The 14381-nt window shown below is 43.6% G+C and overlaps 1 protein-coding gene across 1 annotated transcript in view; it reads right to left on the bottom strand.

The window, feature by feature from the left end:
- Window positions 1–14381, bottom strand: part of tspan18b (tetraspanin 18b) — a 41097-nt gene that overhangs the window by 7079 nt on the left and 19637 nt on the right. The window contains exons 2-3 of the mRNA XM_042496899.2: window positions 8824–8907; window positions 461–556 (exon numbers count right to left, since the gene is read on the bottom strand). Coding sequence (XP_042352833.1) covers window positions 461–556; window positions 8824–8826 — 99 coding nt within the window. The 5' untranslated portion in view covers window positions 8827–8907. The remainder of the gene's footprint in view (window positions 1–460; window positions 557–8823; window positions 8908–14381) is intronic.

The raw sequence follows: 14381 nt of genomic DNA on the forward strand, positions 1-14381 counted from the left end.
TACTGAGTGATTCTAACAGCCAAGTTCATTCTTTGGTCTGTTGGTTGCATTATTACCCCGGCCTCGAACAACCACGTCAGAGTAGAGTCTCTAAACGGTTTGGTTGCGCTTAATAAAGCAGCAAAAGAGACAAACCTTCTTACTGAGACCCTCCCCCCACTTTCACAGGCTCAGACTAACAGGATTACTCTTGATTGTCTGATCAAGACTGATAAACTCAGGTGCCAGTCACAAACTCTTCTTGGCACACCGAGCCTCAGATGTGTGTCAGCACACTAAAATCTAATCAAAGGAGAATTTGATAGAATCAAGATTGCCTCCGTCTAATGAAATGCAAATGCGGCTCCATTAGTGAGTCGAGCAGGGGGCAGCCAGAAGCCCATCTCAAATCATTAGATTGACGCTAACTTCAGAGATTGCCAGATTAAGTGTCTTTGAGAAAGAGATGAAAAATACTTACAAAGATGAGGAAATTGAAGACAAACATGAGGTACTTGATACAGCTGAGACAGTCCCCCTCCATGGTCGTCCCCCGTGCTGAAGCCTCTCCCTGCCCCTGGAAGAAAACAACATAAACTTTCAAACGTGCCACTTGATGAATCCTGCCAAATGCTCACAGTATTCCCATTCTCCTGAGCTCAGGATATGCATTCAGATGAAACTGCCAAGAAAATAATACTCTGCAAAAAAAAACCTGCTCACATTTTTAATGAGTTCTGCCACTCAAACATACAAAACACACAAGCAGGCCTGTCAGTTCATTTGGTCCAATTTCAGCAGAAAATCCTTGTATTATCCCCTCAGGCGCACCGTAGCAGCCACAGTCTCTCAGCAATCCCTAAGTAACTACATGTTTGGGCCACAAATGTCAGCCCAACCTGACACAACTCATCTCACCACACACCATGACAACTTATGTCATTTTAAAACACGCTTTCACAGTCAGGAGGCCTGATTCCCTATCAGTACTTCCTGTCTCTGGACAGATGGGGTCCCTGGGTTTAGTGTGACTCGAGGGACTGTTTATGTCAGAACATTTTAAGGATATGAGTCCTGACTGGGGCTCCGTGTGCATTGACCGTCAACGCATGGCCTTTACCATGGAACTTCTTTTACCTAATGTAATGAGAGGCAGGAGCCCTGCGCTCCTATCTGACACTTTCCCTGATGAGGGCCCGTCCTGGAGGCACTCCTGGTTAATGAAGAACGCCTCTCCTGCATCAGGAGCCCACATGGGTGCCTCCGTGTCCATGACCCTGTTTACCTATATATATCTGATGTAGCACAAAGTCTTCACTGAGGCATTTGTTTAACCTACCAAGCTGGAAATGAACAAGATTTCCTCTCAGGGAGGACAGAAATTCTCGAAGGAATCTCTACGTATTCTGAAAAAAAAGGAGTAAAAATCTGTGGGGCAGCTATAATTGCAGTCTCAGTGAAGGAAGAAAATTAATTATTTGGCAGAAACCAACCAGCACTCTTTGCTTTGTAGTTGCGATTATTAATTTGTTCTCCCGCAGTGATAGCCGGGATTGAGGCTGAGAAACATGCGGATTAAAAAGGCGACTCCTCTGAGGAATTGTAAATAGGTTTACACAATGAGGCAGCGAGACACCGTCACCTCTAATTGAAAACAAAAAAGTTTAAATGCCTCCCTTTCACTTCTTTTTGTCCAACTTTGCAGCACGTCCGTCAGATGTAATCTCCTAATCTTCAGGCAGTCTTCCCGATGCCTGATGCGCTGTCAGATGACTCCTCCGGGTGATCTCTCTGCTTCTAGGAGGCGGCGGTGAAGCTGGGGTTATGATCGACGCCAGCTTTGATTCCTGTCTGTCTTTGAAGGGGCTCTGCTGGGATATAATCCAGCCTTGACCATTTCACCCCTTTGACTCGGAAATTCACATTTTCAGGTGAAATAAACCATCTTTCAGAAAACTGTCTTTCACAAGAACTCTCAATTGGTTGCTGCAAATTATTATTTAACACAGAAGTACAGCAGTCATGTGAATAAGAAAGTCATGACCCATATCTTTTTCTTGTCTAGTTTTCTTTTGTTGTGGTGTGCGTGCACTGCTTTGTTTTTCCTCCTGCTCCTAATTTCAATGTGCTGCGAGCTCCGGAGAAAGTTTTTTGTCTCATTGTAGGCTTGTGTAAGTTGCCGTGACAATAAAATTGAACAATACTAAAGATGTGAAGGCAGTCTTTGTCTGCTGCAGGAGCGAGCTAACACAGAATGAGAACATTTCCTCCCCTCATCAGCCTGAGGGCTTATTATTTTTTCCTCTCCTCCTTTCCTCCCCAGACTCAGGGAAATTGATTTAGAGCTATGGTTTAACACCTCCTCTAAATCATAATGATATGCTTAGGTATTGATCACCCTCCTAGTGGTACTCTGAGAGCAACCAACAGCCTCATTGCCCGAGATGGGTTTTAATTAACCCCCCCCTTTCCTAAGCCCCACTGAAAGGCCTAATGAGGGCACAGGAGGTCTTAATTGAGATTTGCATACATTATAGTCTCAGAAAAAAGCATTAGAAAAGGCACTTTCTCATCCCTCCTGCTCTCCACTGTTAGTCCTGGGCCCCTGTGAAGGGTGCAAACTGTAGTTATTGGAGCAGGGGATGAAGAGGCGGAACGAGGAGGGGGAGGAAAGGGTCGGATGGAAAAACTCTCAGGGCTCAGCTCACATCTCATTCTCCAAACAAAATGTCTGATTCCTCTTCCAGTTTCACCCTTTCGCTCTTCGCTCCCATCTCAGGGTCAAACCAGCTGTCAGATCTGGAGCCAATTTTCTTTTCTGCATTAAAATGCATTGAATGCTTAAGAATGAAGTGGACGATACGGGGCCCGGCCAGGCTCCGAATAACAAGCCTATGGTGCAAACCAGCAAAGAATAAATCAAACTGCCATAGAGACCCTGGAGAAAGTGCAGAGTAAACAAACTGGTCTTTCCCATGACTCCCATGGGATCGCTGGTCCTCATCGATCACAGACTGACCGTGGTGATCAGACCGCTAAGTTTCTCTGAGTATTCTGCAGAGTGCATCATGTAGACAGGAGGAACGTGGTTCACACCCCTGGAGCTGCAGCCTTACAACAACACCAGCAAATTACTACGAGATTAAAGGCAGATCTCTCTCAGGTGTACTGCTTTGCTAAGCCAGCAATGTGTCAAAATAAAGAGTTGTGTGTCATTGTGTTTGTATAGGAAAAAAAAACACCCATTATAAACAGACACGGCAGCAAGAAATCCTGCAGTGCTATATTTGCAGACAATGTGTTTGTCAGCTGGAAGTACTGTATGTATGTATGTCCTCAATCTGACAATCTAAACAGCAGTCTTTGCCCTGAGGTATCCACTAAATGCCAACTCCGTCTACGTCTGTAGCGTCTCCTGTTACTGACATCATGAAAATGCCAAACGGCACTAAGATCCCATTGTGTAATCTTGGCAAAGTCCAATCTCCAGCCAGCTTGGGCTGCAGGGCCCAGCATGGCTAAGTTTGATAGGGGATTAATGAGAAGTGATCCTAAATCAACTTCACAAGACCGACAAAAGCCAGAGCTCTGTAATGAGGGCAAACCCATCTGACCTACATTCTTCTCAGTATGAAGATTAGGAATTCTGACACATTTCTACAGGCCTGTTTTCATGCTTAACTCAATGATCCAGGGGTATGTTTGGGCTGCGTCTACATGATCAACATGATGGTCATCTCAACTCTCTGTGGTTAAAAGATAAAGAAGACATAGACCTGCATTTAGTGCGCTGCATGTATAAATAGTACACCCTTGGGTGGTTCTCCTTGAAGTTGACACTTTGGGCACGATTAATGAAGTGAGTCCATATTCCCCTGCTTCACTGGCCACCGCCCCGGACAAATGGATCACCACGACAAGGACACTGCGTCTGCTCCTCGCCAAACTGTCGCCACCCTCCACCTCCCTGATAACCAGTCAGTTCACTTCATTTTGAGTGTGAGCCAGCATAACAAGTAACCATTAATACTGAAACCCTGTTGAGACTAGAAGGGTTGGAGCTTGACCCCTTTAAATGTTATTGACCCTCTAAATGATCACCTGTAGTTGAACCCTGGGGACGGCACATTTCATCCTCTGGCTCCCTGACGCAGCTGGAGCAGGTGTGTTTTTCCGGGCCACTCTAAAGCTCTCTCTGGAGTGCGCTAATACCCTCCGACAATGACACTAAGAGACCACACACATGCCACATCAGCCTTTATCTCAATTAAAAACCCATTTTCATATTTCTTCATGACTTCCTAAATCAGCCGCAGCAAGTAAACACCCCAAAATCCGAATAAAGACAGGCTCCTCTGGCAGTGAGCTGGGCTCCCCTGAGGCGCACCATGTCCCTTAATGAACCTCCAATTAGGAGAGAATGAGCCCTGGGCTGTGCTGTCACACTGAGGAGCTTTGAAGTGTACTGAATGCTAAGCAGCTCTAGCACTGTATGCTGCTTTAGAGGGCATGCAGCTTGCAGACAACAGCGAACAAGCGCAGAGAGAAAGTGTACGAAAGTAGCTCAAAGGCAACCCGGCGCACAGTGTGTGTGGGAGTAGCTCACACAGAGAGCACAGCAGCGCAGAAACTGCAGCCGCGGTTGGGAAGTTGGAGAAACTGCTAGGCTTGTAGCAAAGGTCCTCATGTTGGTTCGATGCTGAGGTGGAGACATACAAATGCTGTACCCTCAGGCAAGATTAGCTTAATGAGTTTTCACAGTATATATATAGGATTGGTGAACATTAACAGCTTCTGCACATACAGGCTAGTTCACCACAAAAAAAAAGTAGGCAGTCTGATGAATTTGCTTTGCCTTGCAAAGCCATTTATCATTTCAGCCCATTGTTGCAGTACGTGCAGTGAATCTAAAGCAGTTCTTATCTGAGCCTGTGAGTGGCGCTCTCCTGACCCATTCGGTTTGGTAATGAGATTGTGTGAACCCCCGAGGGCAGAAGTCCTCTGACCAGGCAGCTGACACACTCCTGAACAAAAGGCCGATTAACTAGAGAAGACTCCCGAAAATGAACAAATGCACAGTCAGACACTCACTGGCCATGTGTTGTCAACTGCACTGCAGGCCACATTCTTGACATCCAAACCGGGCATGCGTCCAGCTGTTAGTTCAGCTAACAGTTGCTCATGCTCCTACAGTGAAATTGATTCTCCAGCTCCTTAGATAAGAGAGATTGGAAAATGGGGGAAGGGTATTGATAGCTTCCTGGTTAACTCCAGCCGAAGATATGTGATTGAGATGAGCAGATTTTGGCTTCTATTGAACACTAGTGTTTGTGTGATCCTCGCTCTCTCAAAGCAGAGATTTTCACTTAATTGTGTCGGCACCTCTATCTGGCTGAGTGAAGATACAAACTGGCTGCGCGGGGCCAGATCGATACCAGGCCCAGGCACATGGTCAATGATGCATTGATCCCCCGGAGTTCCAGGTCTTAGTCCGCTGGTTGTCAGGTAGTGAGGGCATGTGGTAGCAGCACACAATGAACACATAAACACTTCTGCACCTAACCGCCTGGTAGGACTCAGCTAGGGCTTTTCCCACGGGGAACTGTGGAGGATGACACACAGCCACTGGGGCTTTCCATAAAAATGAGTTAGAACTCAATTCAGGACTAAATGCTAAATTATTACTGTTACGACAACAGGGGGAATCATTTCGCTGCAGTCCTACTTTTTGACTTCTGTCTGCAAGTTCCCACAATCTTTGCCAAGTTTTTTTTTTTATTATTAAACCAGGGTCATTAGGAGTGGAATCAATAACAGTTTGACCAAAAGTTTTAATATCCAATCAATAATCCCACCAACTCTGCTGTGTCCAGTGTTTGACCCTCAGGCAAGAGGCAATTAAACTGTTGGTAATGCTCTCTCTGGATCCTGTATACCATTAAATTCAAGGTTGTTGTCGTCGCCAAATCTCCATATAAAGAGAGTTTACATCACAGATGGCCTCGGCAGAAGTAAACAATGGGAGATTTAAGGAAAGACGACGCTTTCAGCCTCAGGGGACCAAACACAAAAGGAAACTTGGGAGTGTAAACATGCGCAGAGGAACAAAATACACACCGACTCGCACACACAAGTGCTCGTACGTCACCAAATGCTGACAATGAGCATAAATATACATACTAAGATATAACAGATAATATGAGTTGTGACTTTCTTTTGGCTCAAATACACAATTTGTGTTGTTTTTTGCACATGTTGGAATCTCTCCAGCCCTCCAATAAGGATGCCGGTCTCCACGGCAACCCGGATATGTGGTGAGAGTGGGCTTTGTCTGAAGAGCCCTGTTTAGCATCTCCACTTAGTACTAGTTCCTGTTGGAAAACAAAGGACAGAGGCTTGCACTTTACGACAGGGGGACAGCTTGGCCAGCCATTTGTCTAATGAGCGATCACTCACACCCTGTTGCAAGGCCATATGTTAGTTTGAATACAGCAAGTTCTCCTCTGTGGAAGGCCTCGACGCTGTTTCATCACTCACTGATGATTCTGTTTAGCACACATACACACACATTTGAACCATCATACACTCAGTTAAAGTTCAACGAAAGAAAGAGAAAAACAGCGAAAGGAACAGCGTAACCTAATTTGTGTTACAGGCTGGAGTTTCAAGCGCAATGCAAAGATTAAAAACAAAAGCCTTGAGGATAAAGCGCATGAATGTTTGTGCCTCAGATGAAAGAGATATCCACATATATTTGAGGCCCCGCTGCAAAAATAACAACTTCATAGAAATAAACCAAAAGACCGTTAATGCCTTTGCATGAAGAGTGTAGCAGAAAATTCAGGACTCTTTGATCTTGCTTGTAATTTTCTGCAACGCGAGCACCTTGTGCTGCATGTGGTTATTAATGTAACTTTGTGACTGTGAGACTGTTTATGGAGAAATTGGAGATCATGCATATTTAGATTTATCACTGGATTTAAAAGGATCATTTTGGTTTATTACAATGCGGGTCTTATCTTCATTTATATTTGACAAAACAAGCCCATCACAAGCTCTATTTATGTTGTATCACACAATCTCGCAAATAGAGTTTGCCCCATTGGAATTGTGGCCAAAAAAAAGGAAAAAAAAAATTTTAAATTTCCATTTAAATTCCATTTAAAGAGTGAACTTTAATCTCAACTTTCAAACCAACACAAAACGAGCGCTGGTCAAAATCCATCAGTTTGAGGGAGATTATGTAAAAAGCTCAGGATCAGCTACTGTAGATGGACCATGTGGCAAGATAGTTTGTAAACTACAGTTTCCAAGGTTAAACTTGGAAGGAATCTTAAAGGAACAGTTCACCCCAAAATTAAAAAAAAATGCACATTTTTTCTCTTACCTGTAGTGCTATTTATCAGTCTAGATTGTTTTGGTGTGAGTTGCAGAGTGTTGGAGATATCAGCTGTAGAAATGTCAGCCTTCTCTCTAATATAATGGAACTAGATGGTACCCAGCATGTGGGGCTCAAAGAGTAAAAAAAAAATACATCTGAAAGCACAACAGCATTATCTTGAGATTATCTTGAGATGAAACTGCTTGCAGCAAGGTCTATAGATTATCTTGAGGAGCCAGGTCAGGATATCTAGACAGAGACTTTGCTGTTGAGTTTTTCAAAAGTATTGTTTTGGTGCTTTGAGCACCAAAAGCTGAGTGCTATCTAGTTCCATTATATTGGCGAAAAGGCTGACTCTAACACCGCAACTCACACCAAAACACTCTAGACTGATAAATACCACTAAAAGTAAGAGGAAAATACATATTTTTGATTAAGTGGTGAATTGTCCCTTTAAAAATCTGTACTGATTTTGATGATACTGTCTATTTTTTATTCATATGTTACAATTGAAAGTGAGCACCTAAAATGTTAAAATTCCTTACTGCACAGAAAGAGTGTATGATGCTGAGTAGTTGTACCAGGAAGTTGGTCTGTAAACTGTATGGGATGTTTATACCTGACCGTTTGGGTAATAGTATTGCAAATTGTGCCTCCTTTTCTCTTCCAAACAACAGTTGTTTGTTAACGTTTGATTCAAATGGGTATGGTCATCTGAAAACTCGTGTTTCTTAAACGTCTGACCTCTTTTTTTTTTAAACAATGTTGCAGTGTTCCCAGGTCTAGGCAACTCATTAGTCGCTACAATCTTATTAAATTATGTCAAACACTCAGAAAACAATACCCAAATAAACCACAACTAACCCTTAAGTCACTTCTTATAAATTTAAAAAAAATCTCGTAAGAGTCTGGTTATAACCTTAAATGTCACTTGCACATGTAACACACATTTTTTTGCCTGCTTGGCTGCTTTTATGGTTATGTGCTATGTCCGATTACAGCTGATGTGTCTGGGTCTAAACTCCCCTTTAACCTCTCAATCTATACATGTCTGCTGCTTAGCCGTGCCTGGAATACTAATATTACAAATGCCAATGCAAATCAGAGGCTAACAAAGACCGGTGCTGGCCTGCTGCGGTGGGGTAAAGGACAAAAGCACTTGTCTGCCTCTTCGCAGGACCAGCTTTACGCACTGGCTCTCGCCTGCACCGTGCCTCCTGTTGACGGCAACAATGGCTTTGCGCCTGTGCTGTCAGCATCTTACTGAAAAGAGTCTGTCAACAAGCTCTCTCTGCTGTTTCTCGCACTGATTTAACATATGTCTGCATGGGTGAAATCACTGCTGGATTCTGCAGAAATCATTCACGGCAACACCCCCACATTACAGATGCCGGGCAGAGGAATAGTTGTGGCTTTTCTTCAAGACCATGTGTGCTTCATTGTTAGATAAAATACTGCCATACCATGTGTACCTGCTGGTTCCTCTTCTTTGTTCAGGTGAAGCTGATGACTTCTCTTGGTTCTCTCTCCTCTCCTGTTTTCATGGGCTGTTGGGCAGAAGCACAATGAAAGAAGCAGAGGTCAGGACTGAGCTAATGAGATGAATAAACAGTGAGGCCCGGAGACGGAAAAGTGGCACATTTGTCTTCGTAATTCACTTGAGCAGAAGAAGACCGAGCATTAAAAAAAAAAACCCACAGAAAATAAAATTCTAGGACACTTAAAATGACAGAGTTTGCATTTATTATGTATGAAGCGCTCGCTCCCAGCAGCAAGCTAATTTAAGACTGCATCAGTGTTTTATGTGTGAATGTTTCACATCTCAGCTAGGAGGCAAAATTAACAAGGAAAGAATAAAATAAAAGGTACTGCCTTTAATGGTGGCAGTCCAGGCCTGTGTTCTGGGCAGGTAAAATTTTAATATATGCCTTGAGGGATTTGAATATGTGTATCTTCTCACTTAGTTAATTATCGTTTATTAGAAGACCAAACTCACTGCAGTCTTCTCATGCAGCTTCTGATGCGACCTTGATGAGCATCTGAACTCATGCATTATTCACTGAAAGAGGAATACCTTGCTTTCTTACTTAAACTGTCAATGCACAATACGTCTCCCACCAACCATGTCTAATGAGCATAAATGCTTTAAACTTCTTTCCCTGTTTCTAAACTGCTTTGCCACAAGTGTCTCCCAGCTGAAAATAACGATATAGCAATGAGAGCCAATTAAACTGCTGGTATTGCAGACTCGATGTGCAAAAATAGTCAGCAGCACAATTTTGACTGACAATACTTTGGAGCCGGTTTCAAAGCACTGGCACAGACAACTGCAGCATCAAATATGGCGAGAGCTGCCTTCGGAGGCATGAACAGCATGCAGCTCTTGCCACATTAGATGGTGAAATACAGGCAGGGTATTCTCAGTCTGACAGCGGCTGGGGATGGAGCATATCCCAGGAGCATTCTGGCTGATAGAGCCCGCCACATCATCCTGCCGACACACCATATTGCCAGCAGACATCAGATTCACCGGGACGCAGAACCCAACTGACAGTGGCAGCAACACACCCTCCCCCATACACAATACAGGGGCTCTGATTACATCTAGAAAAGGCAATCAGAGCCTGAGTGAGGAAAAACGGACAAATCCGAGAAGTGGGGAGATGCACTGGAATGATACACTCCCTTATCACAGAGCCTTGGATTCAGACACTACAAAGCACAAAGCTCAGGGAATCAATAACATTTCTGCGGTGGCTACACATGCATGGGACGCCTATTTGAAAGAGTCATTTACAAAATATTCACCATATGGCTTAGCAAACATATCCCCAGGCAATACAACACTGTAATCCCTTTCCATTTTGTTTCAGTCCATCGCAGCAGCAGCAGCAGCAGCAGCAGATAGGTACATAATCGTCTATAATCTGGTGCTGAGCAGCAGAGTGGTCAAATTTTACCCTGAAGCCTGTTGCAGAGGTGTCTCTCCTGAACCCCTGTTTAGAGAGCTATTAGTTGTTGGAGAGCAACAGTGGTGAGGGTCTGCATTATTTTTTGGTTTCCATGGAAACCCTTTTCACTGGAAAGTGGAGCACCAATAGGATCGCAGAGCCTCATTTAATCGGTTATGGGGGTGAGAAGAGAGATCAGCGCAGACGGCTGAGAAAGCACAACAATGGGACGAACCCTCGAGGGAGACTAGAAAGGCCAGGCCGCTGAGGGTCCAACAAAGCGGGGGACGACTCAACACTAGAGAAAAAGGTTTCATCTCCATGCGCTCAATGGCTTTCCTTTTAAGGATATCTCTCTCGCCAACTAGTCATTGACATTTAAGCTCACAGGCAATGTGGGCAATTTAAACATCAAGGCAGCCGCTAATTGATTAGCTTCTGCTGATATTTCAGGCTCTGACAATACTATTGCATCACCAACATCTATTCAGTGTGTAAAACAGAAGCACGTTATAAATTATGCGCTTAATCTACATACAGTATGTACTGTAGTCATCCCCTACAGGCCAAATCACTACAGAGATAGAGGAGGAAACTAGAGTGGCCATTAAGGAATAAGAGGAGTGAAGGAGTCAGTATGCTTCAAATAAACTGATCGTCAAACAGTGCTCAGCATTGTGCTGGGGGGCTGTGGACCCAAGTTCGACCAGGTCCATATTATACTCAGTCATGGGTGTCAGGTCTGAGTGGATACGAGCATTGTCAGTATCGTCTCTGATCACATGGTGCATCATAGTCACAGCGTGATTTTAGGAAATCACTGGCCTATGAAACAACTGATGCTATTAAATGACAATAACTTTTTGGAATTTGATTCACAATTAAATTGTTTAGAAAAGTATCACCTACTCTCACTCAGTTGGCTACAGAATCTTTTGTTGGTGGAGAACAGAGCTTCATGCTGATACGCTGTTGGAGTTCTTTCTTTCAGGTTGACTGCACTTTGGAGTTTCTGTCTAATTATCCTCAGGTCTGCTCAGATTGGGTCTGACTGTACGCAGTGTAGGAAGGATGTTAACCTCTCTCTTACTGCGATATTTTGACCAGCTTTGAATCATAACAGTGTGTGTAGTTTGTGTAAATGAACTGCGATAAACTTCCCTCCATCTTACCAGTGCAAGGATCTCCCTGCTCATTTGCAAGCGAAATCTGCCAGATGACATGAAGGATTTTCACTGACTAGGACTGTTGCTTGAACTACAGATTGTACTTCCACACCACAGACAGAAAGAGTATAGAAGTGATCCAAGAGGGAGACCCATCCCACTCTCTTTCAAATTCAAAACAAACTGTAAAACTACGCAGTGCTGATCAAATATTAACCACAAATCTGTAACTGCGCTGCCTATCTCTCACCTAAAATATCTAGTGGAAATACCTGACACCAGAAAATCTAAACATTTCTGGAAACACTAAGTGTGTGTGTACAAAGTGGTGATATAAATTCAGTGGTCTACTAAACCTAAGTGTGCACTATTAAGTTTACATTGCACACTCTTTCAATATTTTAGTGCACTGTTTGGTGGTCACATGAGAATTGGTGAACAAGAAGTGGGCACCATATTGTTTCCTGTATTGTTAAGATGGAGGCTGAACATACTCAGATCAAACTAGGCAGTGCGGATACAATACAAACCAAGATTCTGTTACAACGTTTTTATTGATTATGTTAATGTGTTATGTCAATGTGTTCATGGTGTTTTGTTTTAATTCATATTCATATATCTAAGTGTACATTAAATTGTTCAATTTCCACTTCAAATTTGCCTTTGCAATTAAAAAAAAAGTATACTTTCTTTTTTGCTTTATTTTAAAGAAAAGCTATCTGTTCAGGCACCGGTACTCTTTTGAAAGTATAACTTTGGCACTGGTATAAGAAAAAAAAATGATATGGTTATTCTAGACTCCTACCTCTTGAGCAACAGCAAAAGCCACAGCCCCTTTCCTCTGTTTTCTCTTATTTGGCACCAATTTTAAGTATTAAAGTGTTAAAGCATTTGCATCTTTCTATTGCATAGACAGCCAAGTTTATAAAAAAGACCTCTTTTCAGCAGTGAAATACATCTTTAAGTTCTTGTTTTTTAATTTTCACACGACTTCCATTATGCTTGTTGTGCGTACATTCACCACGGGGAGAGACTATCCAAACATATGTATGATTCTTTGTGTTTTGCCCATGCAACTGCAGGTTTTTCACATTGTTTTTAAGTGTGGCTGTTTATAACGGCCATTAACACTTAATGACACACCACACAAACTTGTTTGTTCCCACCATTCCCTGACCTTTACTTTTATGCACTATTGGCTAGGAGCTCCTCTTTAATGTTTTCGCTTTGCCTCCATAAATCATCTTATCCTGCAAATCAGGTGGTCAACCTTGACTGAAATGTCAGAGGTCAGAGAACAGCAGGGAGCTTGCTCAGTGACACTTCCTCTGGGGACAGGAAGTGGGCAGGAAACCGAGGGAGGAAGTGACAAATCTTCCCATCTACTCGTTGCAGCTGCGTTTGCCCTCAGTTTCTTAGCAGTGTTGATAAAAGCAAACCTCTGAGCTGGAGAGGCAACTGCACATTTACAGATGATAACCTATGGGGCCTTTTATGCCTGGAATCAAACCTTTATGTAAACACACTTAATAAAAGGAAAAATCTACAGCTCCGGATGTCAGCTCTCCCTGGTGATCTCCAAGCAAGTCCAAGTCCATATACTTCACAGGAAAATATTATAGAAATGAGAGAGAGGGTAATTGCCGGCAGCCATATATCTCCAGAACGGTCGCTTTAATGAGGGCAATTCTGAGGCAGAATTATCGCCTCACCCCATCTGGATTTATTGATCCAACAGTGCGAGTCAACCACCAGAGATAAAGATAAACCACCACGATGGAGAAACAATCCCCACTATGATCAGAGGGCATCGCTCAATTAATCACTCACTCTCTCCTCTATGACTGTAGCTAACCCACTGTTTTCTTTGTTCTCCGAGCTACAGTAGGTGCTCTCGGGTTACACGCCGGGCACAAGTGTTTTCACTCATTTGCGGTACACAATTATTCCAGCTGAAGACTGAACTCATTACGCAGTCATCTGTTTTCTCTGCATTAATTGTTTTGTGCTAAATGGAAACCTGATAAGAACGCAGCCCCTGGAAACGTGTTTGCAGGGTGCTGTTTTGCTGCTGATGAAAGCTGACACTGTGTCCACCTCTTTGGTAAGGCAGCGGCAAACATTAGCCAGGCCTCGTCTCTTTGTAACAGGTTCCTCAGACAGCGTCTTTCGCCTCCGCAAAAGATGCTCTCATCAAAGACCGGTGAAAAGTGTCTTACATAAACATCTGCAACATGCTTCTATAATTACACCATATCAACTTCTCTCTAGTGACACCCTGATGAAGAGCAGCAACCCAACTACTTGTTGTTATTTTCTTGAACCTGTGCCTGTTTAACTTAACAAGCCGCCTCATACACCAACACACTTTCACCCTACTTCCCAGGCCCCAAAGGCGAGCCCCCTGTCTCTGTGGACCCTGGGGCCTGAGGGGCAGCACAGCAGCTCTTTGAAGTCGAGCGATTAAAGAGGAGAGACCTGTCGAATTGGGATGATGGGGCTAAGGTTGAGAAAGGGGGAGGATCAGTGCGAGGGACAGGAAAGGCTGTGAATACTGAGAGCTCAGGGCCCCCTGGGACACAATTAAGAGCAAGGCTTTTTTAGTGAGGGTTACAAAAACACAGCAAGGATAGCAGCAGCAGCCTTCCAAGCCAAGGTAAGAGTTCATTACTCCTTACATAGAGGAGGCTGGGGCTGTTAAACTCAAACCAGTTTGTTCGTCGACACCCCCACCCACGGGCCCTTCCAGTTGACGAACAGCCGCATGATAACCATTTCCATCCCAGTTAAATCCTAAAGCCCAGTAAAGCTTGAGAATCAGGCAGCTTACAGAGCCACAAAAACTTAGAAGATGAAGATCCAAGCTGCCAGCACAAAGAGGAAGTTTGCATTGAGCCTTCCCTC

The sequence above is a fragment of the Plectropomus leopardus genome, chromosome 7, assembly GCF_026936395.1.
Source record: "Plectropomus leopardus strain MGB_pleo_1.0 chromosome 7, ASM2693639v1, whole genome shotgun sequence".
In the NCBI taxonomy this organism is placed as follows: Eukaryota; Metazoa; Chordata; class Actinopteri; order Perciformes; family Serranidae; genus Plectropomus; species Plectropomus leopardus.